General features: G+C 39.4%; 1 protein-coding gene across 3 annotated transcripts in view; it reads right to left on the reverse strand.

Moving 5' to 3' along the window:
• The window catches only part of ptprz1b (protein tyrosine phosphatase receptor type Z1b), a 58,510-nt gene that overhangs the window by 21,621 nt on the left and 18,246 nt on the right, over positions 1-18,643 (reverse strand). For all 3 annotated transcript variants that reach the window (XM_051077551.1, XM_018684306.2, XM_018684304.2), the window contains exons 2-3: positions 15,911-15,979; positions 1,620-1,799 (exon numbers count right to left, since the gene is read on the reverse strand). In XM_051077551.1, the coding sequence (XP_050933508.1) occupies positions 1,620-1,799; positions 15,911-15,979 (249 nt within the window). The remainder of the gene's footprint in view (positions 1-1,619; positions 1,800-15,910; positions 15,980-18,643) is intronic.

Raw genomic sequence — 18,643 nt, forward strand, 5'->3', positions numbered from 1 at the left:
TGATTTGAGATCATCATTGTGAATTGTCCTGAGGTGGGCTTGAAGCTTAAGACAGTTAGTCCAGCACTGATGTTATATAGGGAGGTGAATGTCCAATAAAGGATTTGTGGATAAAAAGATACAAGTATTTATCACGCCTCTGTGCCAGAGAGGACCAAGCAACTTTGGTGAATGGTGAATGTCAAAAGGATCATTGCTAATGAACCTGAGGGCAGAATGATAAACTGAGTCTAGGGGTTTGAGAGTGGAAGCAACAGTATGTATGTCCATAATCTAGGACTAATAGAAAGACAGCGTAAACTCTACTGTTCCTACAATTCAGACTGTGTTGTTTTGTATTCATTTTCATTGGTTGCCTTTACAGTGCACTGGCTGCCAGCATCAGCAACCAACTTCACTGCTCTAATCTTTTGGCTCTTAACAAAACAGAATTTATGTTTTTCTACATTGGAAATGACATGAAGGAGTCTGGCTGCTGCAGCTTGTGTGTAATAAATGTGGAAATTCTGGTAATTTGCTTTATGTGCATATCAGGACTGTGACATCTGGCCTGGCACATCTGTGTGTGTCATCTCAGAGATATTCATCTTTTAAAAAACTGCTTCAAGTCCTCTTTATATTCACCTCTTAGGGGCACAAGAGAACATTCACTTTTTTCCAGGGAGCAGTTTATTTAAAAAACTCACTAAATGTTCTGATGCTCACTTTGTCTTTCAGGACAACATTCAGTTTAGTGACACAGTACCCAGTGCATATTTCCCTAATAATATCACACCAGCTGTGTAGTATCAGTTAAAATATGCAATTTCCTCTCTGACTTCACAGAGAAAAGAGGAGATCAATTTTAGGACCATTAACATATAGAGGCCACACACACACACAGACCAGGCAGTATTGGAAAGATGGCGATGATAACTCAGACAGCTTTCATTTGTTTATCAGGTCAGACATCATTCCACACCCTGCCTGTCTCTCCACTGTCTCTTCACATCATCCTCATTTCTCTCTCCTGCTCTTTCTCTCTATATATACATTTCGTCCTCTTGGTCTTTTGTTGCCTCTTTTCCGTTGCTCAGTTTCATCACTGCCTCTTGACATCGATCATCCCTCTCTCTCCACATGATCTCTCTGTACTGCTGTCCCTCTGGTCGCTTCTCTCTCAATTACTTGCTCTCACTCTCTCCCCTTTTCTTTCATTGTCTGACTCTTTCTCTTTTCAATCCTCGCTGCTTCTCTTCCTCATTAACCTCCAGGTTGTGAATTATTTTCTTTCTGCATCTGAACAGTTAAGCTTCTTTCCTCATCCATGGATTAAGATGTTGCATTTTACAGCAGCAGAATAATGTCTAAATCATTTCCATAGGGTCTACTATATACTACATCTTCCTCCTCTGCTTGCTGCTTTAATATGCTCTTTCATGGGACTGAAAAGAAAAATCATGTTATCGATCTTTTCTAGAAGTCAATTATGATTTGTTTAGGCAAGTCAACACTTGTGGTCAACACAGTGGTTTTTGATTATGGTCAAATAAGCCTTGGCGGACTTACCTCTCAAAATGGAAAAAACCCACGCACTACAAGAAAGCTACATTAAGGAGAATAGGAAAACACTGACATACCAGTCTTCCCATTGTTGTGGATGGTGCTGGACTCTGCTGTAAGCTTGTCCCACCCTTCTAGTTGCAGGTTTTGGTACTGCAGCCTAACCTGGGTGAACGTTTCGTCAATGTCCACGGGAGACTGCCTGGCACTGGTACAGGACGGGTACTTCTTACCCCAGTTACGCTGGTTCAGGGTACCTGTATATGAGAAAGAGAGTGGTGGATAAATGAAGAGATAAAAGTGTTCAAGGACTTGATTTGAAAATGTAAAACTCTGAAAGTTCATTAAAAAACATTTTTCTATTCTGTTACATCTGCTATCGTGATAAGAAGCAATCAAGCAGATCCCATGGAAAAAATTCAACCAATTACCCTTGTGTGTCAAAGTAGCATTAACACAGTCATGACGTATGGGTGTTAAAATGCCACTCCCCTTTAACCTACCTCTACAATACATTTAGAAATGTGTGTTGCTGTTTATAAACAGTATGCTGTCTGTTAAATGAGTCTTGTTTTAATGAGGGCAGATGTTCAAATTGTAGGTCAAACATGACTGGTTGGCCTCAGGTCATACTTTATCCTCACACTCTTTGAGTGTGATTGTGTGTGTATGTGTGCATTGTTAACACATGAGTGCACATCTTGCATTCTGTGTACATTTATTGATATGCTGTGTATGTGTGGATACGTGGTTGTAAATTGTTTTTTGGAGCACAGCATGAATTCTGTTTAAACTTATTGATGTGGTGTGTGGGTGTGTGTGGGTGTGTGTATGTGTGTGTGTGTGTGTTTTAACAAGGCTGTGCTTTTCACATGAATAATGTAGGAGAATATAAACCGCATGGAGAAAATGTTGCAGCCAAACATGCAACACATTAAATCCAATCAAAGAAACATAAAAGGAAAAGCAACAGTGACATTATTCTATTTTAGTGCTGGTAACATTTTCAATTAGCACAAATGTTCTGTTAAATATCAGCAGCTCTGCCTCAAAATGTCCGTGTGAGTGAATTGATTATTTATGAGCACATATCTGAATTTACAATTACTGTTTGACTTTAAGGACATGCAGTGCATGTGTGTACGCCTGTGTATGAATTTATTCATGACTGCATGTCGCGCTCTGCATTTATGTCTGTTGACATAATCTGTATATGCTTTTATTTGTTACTTCTTTATTTTTCATATACAATCATACACTGTGTGCATGTGTGTGTAAATATTCATTCACAGGTGCAAGTTACGTGTATGTACTGAATCTATTCGCGTGCAAGCAAGAACAGTTTTCGTATTTTCACGGGTGAATGTGTTTATTTGCTGTGCATCCATTCATCCGCTCTTTCCTCCAGGCATATTTAGGGAAGTCTCAGAGAGTAAACCAACTTAATATGTTTATCATGCCGACTAATATTTCAAAAATAAAGTTACAGAAAAGAATGTTTAAAAAACTGACAGATAATATAATGTATGTATGTACAGAAAGCTTGACATGTACTGTAATGATTACGATGCACTACTCAATAATTCACATTTCTCATTATTGTGTGTGTCTGTGTGCGTGAGCCTTACAGTATACATTTACTTTACAGTAGAAACAGACAATGGGTCTAATGAGGTCAGAGCAGATGGGTTAACTGTAACTGGTCACACATGAGTAAACAGGTATTGGCTTCACATTCCTGGTTATGTGATGTGTCCCCACTGTGTGTGTATATGTGTGTGTGTGTGTGTGTGTGTGTGAGAAAGAGAGAGAGAGAGAGAGAGAGAGACTTTTTTTTGTATCCAAGTTCAACTAAATCAATTTCATCCGTGTTGTATTGTTGCCAGTTTGGCAGCTATCATTCAAAAATGCAGCATGCATCCTGTAAAACAGACTGAGGGTTGAGGTGAAAATGAAGAAAGAAGAAGGTCACTGGTTCAGCAACATCCAGCTGTATTTTATTTACAGGAGCTGTTTACCAGTCAAATCTGCAATGTGTTCCAGTAACAGCTGTTAAATTTTCCTCTGTAATACTGTGGCTCCTGGACACAGTTGGAGTGATGTGCAGTCTGCTGTTTAACAAATGTTCATGAGTGCTCGGAAAAAGAAAACAACACAGTTTCAACATTATAGGTTGATTATAGTCAGAATGCTCATGGTTTACAGTCCATAAAATTTTTTTTGCAATCATTAGCATCACAATATAAAACTCTAGCAGAATTGTTGTTGAGATTTTTTTTTTAATCTTAGCGCCCACAAACACAACAACAGACAGACAGGAAGCCACCTAACAACCAATATGTTATCATGCACAAAAACAACAGACCACACAGTGAGAGAGAGATGGAAAACACCAGTTAATTTCCCATAATATTATACTGCTCCCTTCGCTAATGGGTCAGTTCACCCAAACCACAAAAACATTTACAGATACAGTATCTACTACTGAGACTTCTAATGGTAACATTTCTGCGTGTGTATGTGTGTGTACATGTCGATGAAATGACAGGGCTGTCACTATGTCAATGACCACATCTGGACCCTGCAACCTCATCTGTCAGCATCATAACACACACAGTCGCACAAACACACTCGCTGACATAAAGCTACCATGGCAACAAGTAGCTGACAGGTTGGAGAAAGGAATAAAGCAAAAATCCCTCGAAGCTAGACTTTCCGGTCTTCATTTAAATCCATAAACACACACATACTGTAAGCACACACACTCCCACTCACATTTAGTCAAGGAGTAAAATTTAGATGATTAAATATGGAAATTACATTTCATATCTCTGAGTTCCACTTGCTTTTTCAAAACAGTCCCAGAACAAAGTCTGCTGCTGCTGCCGGTGTAAGGATGTCGTACTTATTGTTGTTCATACGGGGGACTTTTAAAGTAGAGGGTCTGCCATTTTGGTAAATATTACAATTAGTATTCTAGTATTTTCCTCTCCTTGCTTTTGTCCTTTCTCCCTTTCTCTCTACGTCTGGCTGTTAAATCCATTTTAGACAAACTAAATAGTTCATATCACAAATTTCAAATTCTATAGGAAGGCATTTGCTTAATCATTTGCTCAAAATGTGTATTTTCTCGTTTTCAGCCATCTTGGATTTAATTCTCATTTGTAAAGTGGTCAAGATGAAAATACCCTGTTATGGAGATGCCCTGTAACTAGGGATGGGCATTTAATTACTTTCTGAAGTCGATTAATCGAGCCAATTCAAGTCGATGTCATGATTAACACATGCCCTCCACCCAAACCAAAATACTAATATATTGTCATGTCATGCTTTTTGCACTGTAGTGTACAGATGAACTAACTTTATCTCCCAAGCTCCACTCATCAGCCCACCTCAGACTAGTCCTCAGCACAGAACCCAAAATGTTCCAGTCACTGTCGATGTAACAGACGTCTGGATCTTCAGTAAACAGAGAAACAAGCTGAGCAAACAGCTGCTCTCAACGTCCTGTGTCCGTGTTGTGGAGAAACATTGTTTTCTTAAATATGAAACTGCTTTATTCAATGAGGCCTCTGTGGATAATTCAGCTCCCAGTAAAAACCTTCTGAAAGATGAACACTGAACGAATCCCAACATAAAAACAAGCTGAGCATCTAGAAACAAGCTAGCATTAGCAGCAGCTCAGTTAACAGCCCACAGACCCTTATTACACTGACGTTCAACATGAAACTACTAAAACAATAACTCCTGCGATGAGGAGGAGCTATGGACTATATAAATGGGAGTTGGAGCCTCTCCCAAGAGGGTTTTTCTTCTCATTCAAAAAGTGTGAGCAGGCCACCGTGGCCACCATTTTTTCCTGTTAAAAGGGAAGTTCCTTTCCAGTTAGCTTTTTCTTTTTTTCATTTTTCTTCAGTTTTGCTTTTCTTCAAATGGCCAAGCTGAACTGCTCTGTATTTAAGCTGCACTAATTCACTGCTATACAAAAGGAAAAGGAAAAGCAAAGAAGTTGGGCTGTTGAATAAAATTAAAAACCCCTTCTTTTTGCCCTTACTGCTCGATCATTCTTACATGTCTACTTACAATTTAACATTTTGATTTGCTGAAGTATAATTTTATCAACCAAAGCCGTAATAGTGCAAAAGACTGACAAAAAGTGTAAAAATGTCTGGAAACTTTCTGAAAAAACTTTGCTCTCTGCAGCAGCCAAAAGAGCAGCCAGCTGTTAAAGTGGTCAGGACAGAAACCATTTACACCTGATGCTCCTGCTCTTTTTTCCACAACACCCCGATCATTTCAGCTTAGCCCTCGCTCTCGAGGGAGGAGAGGTGAGATGAGAGAGGAGGAGAGAGTGCATAGAGGACAAAGAGAAGAGGAGAAATACACCAGCGAGGAACACAAAGGTAAGAGTGGAAATAGGAGTAAGGAGACGGTGAGAAAGAAAAGACTGAAGAGAAGATACAAGAGGAGGGGAGAGAAATAAATGGATGAGGAGGTGTATGGCACAAAAGGGGAGGAAAACAGAAGACAGAGAGAAGGAGAAAAGGGAGACAAAAGGAGGAGAGCAAAAGAGTATATGTGCATGTGCAAACACAAAAAGTGCACATGGACACACACACAAATGAGTGTGTATCCATCTCTCTCCTCCTGCCTGTGCTTACACCAGTTAAACTCCCTTGGATTGCACAAAAACACACACACATGCACACACACAGAGCTGATTTCACCCTCTGTGAAAAGGTTCTGCACTGCTGAGCGAGCTAACTGTTCAGAAAACATGCAGGATTATTAAATTGAATAATGTAGGGCTTGACTTTTTTGGGGACTGTCTGCTCCTGTTTGTATCACTGCTGGCAAAAATAGCTGAATATGTATCAAATATTAAAAGCAAAAAATGTCTCTTGGTTTAGTTTAACCCACAGTGGCATTTCTGAATCTGCATTATTGTGTGGCTGGCAGGATAAGGCAGAAGCAGTTGAATATTTTAACCTCATTTCATGCATCAAGAGCCCCCTATAGTTTAGAACTACTGATTATTTTCATAATCCATATATTAAACTGATCAACTGTTTAGCCTATAAAATAAATAATATCCAAACAAAAATAGTGTCTGGGTGACACCGTAGAAAGTGCTGTCGCAACTGAGCTCAGGTTTTCTTAAAACCCTGACATGTGCATGCTGTAAACTGTCCAGGTGCTACGCTATCCTTGAAGTGTAGTTCTGCCTTAACAACATGTAACACGTAGATAAGCAGTGTTTGAAGCTTCTCATCCAAAACACTGCACTTCCTTGGGTTCTCAGCAGTACACCTGCCGTGTTTGAAGTCAACTGGATGACTGGTTGTAGAGAAAATTGAAATACAGACAGAGAGACAGACAGACAGACAGTCTGAGTTTATAGTTAGATTAGATATAAAAAAAGGACACATCTCCAAATATTATTCTAATATATTATAATACATATTTGAGTGGCTGGAAACATTGAATATTTGGCATTTTTGCTTAATAAATTGGGAATCAAGTCATTTCATCTTTAATTACAGTGAATAAACATCTTTTTCAGTAATTAAGTCCTGTTAAAACTTACACTAATAAAACAACATGTTTTAACCAACAGCCAGATTGGACCATGAGATAACATTGTAATAAGAGTTCACACAACCAATAGTAGTCAGCTAGCAGTAATCATGCTAGCAGTTTAGCTTGCTAGAGGGCTTTACTTTTTTTCCCTATCCGAGGTGTACAAAGACCCACCCATTCCATGGCGCTAATTGGTTTACCATGATATTCTAACCAATTATCAGTATCCATGCCTAAACCCAACCAACCTCAAACTCAAATATGTTTGTTCTTCAGAACTGGGGAGAGGGCTGATGGGAAATAATCTTATTTTGATCTTATTTTGAACATACACCAACATTATTCATGACAAATAATGCTATATACAGCATATCTGTCTTTGTAACTATTTGTAGGGTTCATTTTCAAATTGTAGAGCACAGTAGGTGTGTATACTTGTATATAAGAGTTTACTTCTTAGCACATAGAATAAATCACCCTAATCTCTGAAAGCTCAATATTCAATTTTAATGTTAAAGAGCAATGGTTCTGTTGTAGCTGGTGTCATGTATTTCAATCAGTATCTCAGTTTGCAGTAAAACTCTTTGATTATAACACAGCAGAAGCCTGAGCACAGAAATAAGAATTGTTCCTTTGTGTGAAAGGAGACTTCAGTCATTTTTCAGTCTGCAGAATCAATGTCTCTGAATGCATTCATGGACACATGGACACACACACACACACACACGCACACACACACTGACTGACATAATGGAGTGAGCCCAAAGCTGACAAGATCTAAGCTGCTAAATGAATCTATTATGTATGGCTGAGAAAGAGCTACACACACACACGCACATCACTCATTCAGCCAGATCTACTATATGGTAATGACGAACTGCCAGCCACCGTATCTGACAATCAGACCTGTCAGATTATTCAAAAAGAAAGGAAAAACTCGGGGTATGAGTCAGAGTGATCTCATGTGATCTCTGATGGCTCTGTCTAGACGCGTGAACATGAAAAGGTCTCTGGAGCAAGACTCGACCAGGACAAGACTCTCTGCGTGCTACACACTTAAATATTAAACAAGCTCTCTGAACTGATTTAATGTTTATCTGAATATAAAAAAGAGGGGTAAGAAAAAATACTTAAAAATGTGTACTTCTGTACAAGTGGATAATGAGAATATATGTAACACCAACTCAGCTAAATAAATTCAACCCTAATAACCCTGACACGTGCTACAAATGTGGTAGAGAGGGCACACTATACAGTTGCCTATGGGACTACCCACAGATTCAGGACTTTTGAAGTGAGGTGATGGATATGATTCTGCAGGTTACAGGTATAAAACTAAAAATAGACCCCAAACTTTGTATCCTTGGTATTTTTCCGATGAATCATAACCTTTGTAAGGCAAATAAATCTATGATTATTTTTTGCTTGTTACAAGCCAAATACACTATAGCCGAATCTTGGAAATCCACTACTAAACCAAGTATTAGTGTCTGGCTTGCAGGACTATCAAATTCGCTGGCACTGGAAAAACTCTTTACGTTAAATATTTCATTTTTGACAGTATGTGGAGATCTTTTATGGTGTTCTTAGAGGGGAGGAAAGCATTAGAGGCATGTTCCCCCTCCATGTAAACCATAAACAAATGAAATTGCCTGGTATTTATTATCTACTTTATTATACGTCTGATTGTTTTGTTTTTTTTAAATGTTTTTCTTTAAGGGAGTTGACGGATTATTTACGTTTTGGACTGTGCAAAATAACGCTACTGCCCTGTGATGTGTATTTCATTGAAGATGTGCCTTATTGTGATACTTCTGTTTTGCACCTGTATTATATTTTGTTGTAGTGTGATTATTTATTCTGAAAATTAATAAACACACAAAAAAGTGTACTTCTTTAGCTCCGCCTACTTCAGTTTACCTTGACCAATGAGACTGCTCCTGCCTACGTTTGTATAACTTCCAATAACGTCCAATCTGCCAACCTCTCTTGGTCAGAGGGAGCCGGCAACATACAGACACGACAGCCACTGACACTACCCTAGCCACATACTGGTGCTAGTGAGAAACAAGGACAAAATGGGAAGCGCAGTGTGTGTGTTTGTGAATAAAGAAGCACACAACATCCACACCTCTGCATCATTACCTCATGCTCCCACAAGGCTCCAGGAGCAGTCACACAGACTGAGCAACAACTGGAGCAGAAGAGCAGCCAGCCTAAAGTATTTGGTGACTAAGAGAGCAGTTGAGAACATAGTGGGTGGTGAAGACACGCATGTACACAGAAAAAGAAAGACAACAGCAAAATCAAACAGCTAGCTGGTGGAGAGACACTCAAATAACTGGGATCAAAGCTTCAACATTCTCTGCTTGTCAAAGTGCAGAAGCCTCTACAGCAGTTTTTAGACCATCATGGGACACTAGTACCCTCAAATTAATGATGTCATAATAAAAAAATAACAAAGACATGGTAATACATAGTCAAGAGAATTAGAATCAATTCAGGTTAAGGGCTTCCAACAGATAACAGTAACAAATAATACAAGTATGTATTCAAACCTGATCTGACTTTCAAATGACTACAGTACACTGTTGTGTTATGTGAAATAATCGTAAATGATAAGCATGATTGTAAGTATTATGATAAACCAGTTAGTCATCCAAAGTTGGCAGTGGTTTTATTCTCTGGCCAGCTGAAAAATAACGTTTGAAATCTAAATTTGTCTTATCATTTGTGAAGTCCAGGAATCAGCAGTGCCAACAATTTTAGTAACCTGGCTAGCTACTTCATGAGCTGTTTTGGGAGTGTTAGCTGCAGAACAAGCTGACAACACAACACTGCTGTACTGCGGGGCTCTAGGGTGCAACCATTTTGGTCACACAGGAGAACAAAAATCTGTCAAGTGTGTCCAAACTTTTTCATTGGTCACGCCGGTGACTGACATGCAGCAGGTCTGTCTCTGTGCATGTATGTAGGTGGTGTTATTTCTTTCCCCACCTGTATTCTGTGAACTCCCGGCCGTGCCACTACTCTGCCTCTGATTAGCTCTGACCTTCATATTCTTCCCTGAATGCGGGCGGGGGAAAAAATAAGGCGCGTGTGTGTGTGTGTGTGTGTGTGTGTGTGTGTGTGTGTGTGTTTGTGATACCACAACCTGTACGCTTCCTTGAGTGACATCACAACCTTAAAATTTGCCAGTAATGCAAAATGAAAAGAACTACCGACTGTTTTTCTCTGTCAACAAAAATGCTGTGGTGCCTGTTACGTCTGCCCCGACCCTGAAAGAACCAGACCCGACCCAGTGTATTGTCTCCTCTGTCCCTTATTAGATGCCTAATCCCAGCCTTTCACCTACATACTTGGGCAACCTGTAGGTAAAATCACTGTGTTTCAACTTAGGTAAATCTTTCACTCTTTTCAAATACATTTTTGGCCACATACCTGTCTGACTTGCTGCAGTATCTGAGCAGGGAACTAAACAACTCCTTTCACATTACAGATTGCATTGGCACTTACAAAGCATCACCACAGTGTTCTCACTGACATGAATGAGGTGGTGCACTACTAATCTCAGTCTGAACACAACCATCTTAGAACTGGCTTTTGTTATCTTCCCTTTATTCTCTTTTTAAAAAATGACAGAAACACATAATGATTACATACAAATGAGTGTGTGAATGTTAAATGTTCACACCTGCACAATGGCCCAAATTTGCACTGCCATGAGTGTGAATTTTACATAAAGACCGCTCCTGGCATGGATGGAACCATCACAGCCTCATGTTATCCATATCAGCCTAATCCTAATGACTGTGCGGCATGAGGAGAAGCTGCTTGAGCTAATGCTGATGAGAAAGTGTTTTCTTGGAAACTACTGCACCATTTAATCAAGAGTGTGATCTGATTCAAAATGTGAACATATAAACCATCTGGTGTCTGTGACACAGTCTGCTTTTCTTTCCAATCAGATCATTTAGAACATAAAGAAATGAGTTAACAAAAGAATCTTATGAACTTATTTGGACAGGCAGAAGTATTCCTTTTCAAAATCAAAATGTACGTGTGTGTGTCTGTGTGTGCTTGTGTGTGTGTGTGTGTTCTCTAGACAATGCACTAGGGGAGTACTGATGCCTGCATTGCCCCCGGCTATGACTTAGTTGGATCAAGAAGAGAGAAGAGACAGAGAGGCAGACACAGAGAGGAGAGGGAGAGACACAGATACAGAGGTACAGAAAAAAGACTGAAGAAAAAATATTCAACTTAATCAGTGTTCAACATTTTGATTAAATTATATTCTGTTTGTCTTTTTCTTACGCCTGAGTCCGAGTTTCTGTTGCAGTGACAGACATGAATACATTTCCCTCTCCCTGTAACTAAATCTATATGGAATTTAATCTGTAATGCTTCATACTGAAGTTCTTCTGTGGCAAGTAACTCTGGCTTTTAATGTCGTCCCACTATAGCAGTGATGGTAAAGAACCTCAGTAGTCGTCCTGTGTTTATATGTAGTTTTGCTGTGATGTTTCAACCCTATCTTTGAAAAATGTATTGCGTTCCACTGCTTTGGCTAGAAAAGGAAACTCTGGGTTATCAGAGCACACAATTATACACCAACACACACACACACACACACACACACACATAACAGATGGGGCCCTGGGGGTGTCTTCCAGGCAGAAGGATCCCAGGGACCCCCCTGGAGACAAAACAGAGTGGAATTTGGGGGGGGGGGGTAACATGAAGGAGAAGGGGGACTCTTTCATGCACAAACACACATATACAGAGTGTACTTGCAGGTTTACTGTTCATACTTTTAAACACATTTTAAAGATGCCAAAATTCAAATTCAGACTGAGTTGAAGCCCAAAACAAAGAAAGCAAAGCTGGCACAGGTATAGGTGATAAGATTTAAAAATACTAAATATGGAGAGTGACAAAATTCCACCTCTGTCTAAAGTAAATTCACAATAACCAGGAAGAAACATTTAGACAGTGTATCTAATATGATTTTAAAGCTGCACCAAAAGCCAATTTAATAATTCAAACCCATTCAAATGTTTTTGTAAATATTGTGGTGAGTAATAACAAGAAAGGGCAGTGAAATAATAGAGCTACAGGCAACAGGCTGCATAACTCCATCTACAAAACTACAACTCGGAGCATGAAACCAGAACATGGGTGCAATTACTGATCAAATTCTTTATCAAAACAATGTTAGTTTGTTTGGCTGCACTGTAACAGACACACCAGCTCCTTTTCTTTTTCTTTTGTATTTCTGATAAAGAAGCTGCACAAAGAGTGCAGAATGCATGTGTATGTGATAATAAACCACACAGTAGCAGCAACAAGGACTGAAGCCCCAAAGATTGCACCTGCCACACAGTCATACACTCAACAGTTGAGCTAACACCAACACTGTAAGTCCTCTTAGTGAGTTAGTTTATGAGGTATTAGAACATGAACTGTTCTCATGCTCATAGAAACTATATGCATGACAGTAACTAACCTCAATTGATGCTGGAAGTTGAACAACTGAAAACATTTTTGCACACACCACTGCTGATCTCTAATTTAAAAAGCTATTATCCAGCATGGATGACGAATGTTTGGATTGTTGTGAAGCAAAATGCCTGAACTGTTATGTCATATAGTTAAGCTAAAAACCTTTATATGTCATTGTCCTTAAGTTACTAAAAGTTTGAACCTGTTCAAATTTTAACTGGACAACTAATGTTTGTTTAACGCAAGCACTTTGAAAAGGTGTATTGTGATTTTGATGTAGCCTCATTTTAAACTTTCCTACTCTGCCTCTCCTGTCTTTCAGTGGAGCTCTTCTTTTTATTCGACTCTCCTTCTTTCCGTCACTCACCCTCTCACTCTCCTGCCCCCAGCTTTTTCTTTTATTTGCCTTTATTTTCCTTTTGTCCCCCTCTACTTCTGACCTAACTAAAAAGCTGTGCGCAGTGCCTCACAATGAAGTGCGTTTCTTTCACATGTTAATGCTTTCACTCACGGCTCAGTGCACAGCACAAGGCAAGAAACAGAGCCAGTCAGAAAAACAAGATTGTGGGGACGGACACACACACACACGCACACACACACGCACACAGCAGAATGGGTAAAGTTACAGTGAATCCAAATGAACTGCCACTGAGTTGCCTTCAGTTGTGATGATGAACTTCGAAACCCAGCAGAGAGAAAAATGAGAAGTACAGAATATAACACGAAGAAAGACTCAGGGAAAGAAAGAAAAATAATTAACCAAAAAAGAAAAGAGACCAAGATTATAAATGGAAGTGAGAAAGACAACGAGGAAAAAGAAAGCCTATCTCCACCTCCTTTCTGTTGCAGACGGGTTTTTCATCATTCACAACCATTTCAGTGTATCACACAAAAAAATCTATCACACTTTGACAAACAGTGTGTGCCTCAAAACTGATTGCAAAGATTTGACAGAGGGGAAAAAAACAATCTGCAAGATGAAAACACATGTGCATCCATTGATATTCATGCTGCTTTCAAATATGAGCAGGAACAAATCAAAAAAACAAATCTTGTGGCTGTGCTCGGTGCGTGTGTGTGAATCTGGCTTGAGTCATTGCCTTAATTTAAGTCCATTAAAACATGGCTCATGACCAGTTTCTCATTTAATGCTGTTCGTAAAGTTTATTTAACTGGATGTTCAGAGCCATGAAAAGCAATTAATAAGTTAATGTTATCACAGTTGCTGCACTTCCATATTAGTTCTGTTGCGCTAATTGGCTCAGTTTGAGGTTATATATTTCATATTTATCTGTTTTATTACAATGAACATATTTCATATTTTAGCCAGTTTGTGAGAACATGGATGTAATTATGAAGGAACTTCTGGTTTATTATAAGTTACTGGTCTGAGTCAGCCAATCCTGTAGCCAGTACCTTCAGACAGTCATGGTTTTTTGGGGATTTTTAGAAATGTATGTTAATGAATGATGACCAAAAAGTGAAGGACTATCATCATCAGCTCAAATGCAAACACTTCCCCGTGAATGAAATAGAAAAAAAATACAAAATATAGTGTTCATCACGACTCAGACATCATTCCTTTTTGCGTTTTGGCTGAACACAGTTTCAGGTTTTGGAGTGACAGAATGACATTTACCGTCTATCAGGCGTTACTTGCAAAAGCAAGCTTCCCTTTCAAGCAGCTGAGAGCTGAAAGCTTCAAAGAACAGATCCAAACAGTGGATGTAGTGCACCGGAGACCAGCACTGACTGTCTTGACAGAAAAATTGTTACTGGCTGTTCAAAATGTCACTACAAGTCATGTTATGGCAGGCAGACACACGCATAGATAAAACTCCATTCTCTCCCCAGTTAATTATAGAGTCTGGCCGAATCTCTACCGGATCAGCTGTCATTTGATGTTCAGTTTGAGGGAGAGGTCACGATTTGAGTAATTGCCTGGGCGATGTCTGAGTACTTTCCTGAATGATTGAGGATCTGACTGCTGGACAAGGAGCGCATGAATTTCCGGCATGTCAGAAATTTTGGTTGGATATCTTGCACTTTGAGCAGTTCTGTGGTTCTGAGTTCTGCTGTCAAAAGATCTGTTGTTAACTGTAGTGGGCACGTTTTAATGTAATTAAAGCTGCATTTTACATATTGTGGCCAAGTGTAGTAGTGACTGAGACTGTGCTATCATGATGTACATGATAAATAAAAATGTCAGGTAAGCTGCTGCAGTAATGCTCATGTAAGTTCAAGCTGATTGGTCAATTACTGGTCTAAATGGCTTGTACAAGAGGGTGTATTTCATACTTGGTGACTCTGGAGAAATTATGTGTCCAGCAATTTCCTGCATCATAATGCATCATATTATGTCACTCAAATGACACATGTCAATTATCACCAGCAATCCATTTGGGGTGCAGGTTAATAAGTTTAATAGCTCAGTGTTTAGCTCATTGATGACCTGTTGAGGCGGTCGCTCATCCCGATTCCCCCCTGACCACTAAGAAGCTAATCTCTCCCTTTGGGACCATTACTGTCCGTCTCTTTGTTTCTGCTGGACCATAGCTTAGCGCAGCGGGGGCTCCGTGCTGAGTTAGCTGATGTCATCTCACCATATGGTCCAAAGCAGATCAAGGCTCTCCCGTGGGAGATGTTAACAGATAATTCCTTCAGTTCATGTGATATTCAGACTGTTCTGGTTAACATTTAACAGTCTGATAGAACAGCCTTTTGTACTGTCCGTTTTAGGAAGTGTCTGGTCCGATTTTGCTTCCTGTCACTGATTGATGGTTGCACAATCAAATTGGAGTCATTTAAGAGCCAAGAGTGCAGTGCACAGTTTTCTTATTCTATTCTACTTATGTTTTATTGCTCCTTCATATTTTTGTAGAATATTCTCAGAAAAATAAGTAACAGGAAATTTTGTAACACTGCAAAAATGGAAAAAAAACTTGGACTCACAATATTAAAACACGTCTCATGCCCAAGATTTGATTGGCTGATTAATATTTTGGTCACTAAACACATGTCAGATGCACTATGTGACTGTAACAGATGGCTTAAATATTATAATACTAACACCGCTCACACCAATATTACAATTACAAGCTTTAAATGTTATTGAAGTTTGTTTTGTATTGTTTAATGTTGTTTAGTTCTCTGCTTGTGCACACCCGTTAAAACCAGTGTATATGTGTCGACTTTGTGGCCAAGAGCTTACATCACCACTCATGTGACAATGTGTCAAATATCTTTTATAATTCCAAACACAGGAAATCGACTGACTCACACAGACCTGAGTACGACCAGTCGATGTCCTCTGGGAGTTTCTTCAGACCTCGGACCAGCGGCTCTGCTGCCACAACTACAGGAGAGAGAGAGATTATTAGTGTCACTTTGCATTTCCAAAAACACACACATGCACAGACTGACAGACGAAACCAGGGCCAGACCAGCTGCTGTGTGACACTGACACATGATGAGTGACGAGCTTTTCCTGTCATTCGACGGGATACATTTCATAACTACTTAGCCTGCTAAGAGATAGACTGACTTTTCCTCTCTGACTGAATGAAGCCAAACATGCTAATATGATGTAGTGTATTCCTGCAAAGTGGAGTGAGAAGAGTATTTTGTGTATAAACAGCCAATCTTCAGCCTTGGTAACAACTACATTTACAACATAAGATGGCGACTAACATTGTGTTCTGTGTCATAACTTTCATTTTAATTTTTCAGCTGCCACTGCACATACAGTGGCTTTTCAGGTCTTATTTAAAAACACATATAAATGCAATGTTTTTTCCCTCTCCAGCAACAGAGCACCTGAGTGTTATTCCAAAAGTGTAAAATGATTTATATGCAACAGAAACATACACTAACCTTTGGTCCTCTAATAGATACACACACCCACATACACACACGCAGAGTACCAATATCATCTGTTATCGCCACACATTGCACCACTTTACAGGGTGCAGGAGGAAACTACATCACCATTAACCATTATCTTTTTTTTTCAGCAACTACACATTCTCTCTCTCTCACACCCTCTCTCTCTCTCACTCTCTCTTTTTCACACACACACACACACACATCTCTATCTATTTCATGGTAGTAATTTTCACTCAGGGACAGTAGAGGATACAATGATATATGAAGTCACAGGTGGAGGATTTGCTGTGTGTCTGTGTGAGTGCCACTTGTGTAACTGATTTTTGCACACGCTGTACATTCACTAATAGCTTGGTGTTCCTCTCTAGCCATCTTCTCTTGCTCCTTGACACGTAAGGACACAGAATAATGCACACACAAACACACACCCACAAAAGAACACCACTCTCTTCCTCATGCCCATTCTTCCTCTTCTTGCTAACCATCACAGGAATGAGTCAGTGGTCAATAAATTAACTGATTGCAGAGAATTCATTGTGTCTGTATAAAAACCACACAGTTGAATTTTTCATAGCTGGCATGAAGACTGTGCTAACTAGTATTTTTAATCCTTCTAGCAGAGTGAGCCAATGGCAGCTGGATAATGAAAGCAACATTATCAATTGTTAAGCTTCAGTGAGAGAGTCGTATGCAAAGATCCAAGATTAACACAATAACTCTGCCAGAGTGACAAACATCCTCAGCGTTTTCATTTTGAGCTTTCGTAGCCAGATATGCAGTCTAATGTATGCATATGTATTATCAGTGATAGTGTAAGACACTTAAAGCACAAACAGATGGCATACATTATGGGTTTCCTGGCAGGCACTTAGACAACATACACAATCTGACAGCTCTCTCTCTTGCTGAGCTACTCCCCACATAGTGAGAAAGAAGGAGCAAGGCTCACATGCTACTACAGATCACAATATAAAAACTCAGTGTAAAGGGGACCAGCATAAAAACATGAATAAATATAAGTAAATAAGTAACGGCAATAAAACAATACATCCTTTCTTTTTTGATCTCTTGCCGCACATGGAGATATCAAAAAACCAGTCCTCCAAGAAGATGAAAGCACTGTGTAGAGTCAGATTTAGGTCATGGACAACTATCATCATATCCACAACATTAAGTATGTCCATGCAGCACAGATAAACTCAGTTTAATCCCATTGTTTACTGGCTACAGCAGCAGGATTAAAAAAGAAACCCTGGGTGAATTATTGCACATATGCAATCTGACAGCTTGCACTTTTTCATACAGTTTTATCAACTGTATGATACTGCTGAATGACTGAAGACATGCAATGCAGTGCATCCTCTCTGAAAACAAACCCCTCCTGTGTCATCTGTAAAATCTTCTGCATCAATGAATATTCAACAAACCCTGATACAGATGCAGCCACAGGGGGATTTTAATGTTATACTTCACACTTGTTTAACTCACTTTTGCTTCTTTCCCATTTTCCCAGAAGAGACGTTAAAAAAAGTGAGTAAAAAAAAAATATATATATCTTTTCTGTTTTTGGAGGTTGCACAGAGCTCTCTGCTGACTAGCTGGAGGAAGAGCTAAAAACAGACTACTCATAGGTCCCTAAAATGCCCAAAAAATGCCTTTGAAGTCTCAGAAGTGACTAAAATCTTAGGCCTTAAAACATTAGAAATTCCGTAATAGTCCTTCTTAATATGTTTAGAAATAGGTAATGAATAGGAATGTAATGGATGAAGTCCCCAGAGAAATTATACATGGAGTGCAATTAAAAAGTTCAGAGACTGTTTCTATAGCGCATGAATGGAGCATGGCACGGTAATACACATGCCGCAGGTGCCAGCAATAACTTTCACGAGTCAATATTCCATGGTCAACATCTGGACCTGTGATCCACATTTATGAGCACATTTGCAATTTCACTATGCACATCACAAATGATGCTTGATGGGCTATCAGAACAGGATTCCCAGGGAGTTTTCCAAGCGTGGCAGGAGCTGTGAGAGGTGTATCACTGCACAAGGTGACAGCTTCAAAAATGATGGCGGACAAATTTAAGCCTCTGACCTTTTTGAACCCACCTCATATTAAATCCAGGAAACAT

This window comes from Lates calcarifer, linkage group LG18 (genome assembly GCF_001640805.2).
Source record: "Lates calcarifer isolate ASB-BC8 linkage group LG18, TLL_Latcal_v3, whole genome shotgun sequence".
Classification (NCBI taxonomy): domain Eukaryota; kingdom Metazoa; phylum Chordata; class Actinopteri; family Centropomidae; genus Lates; species Lates calcarifer.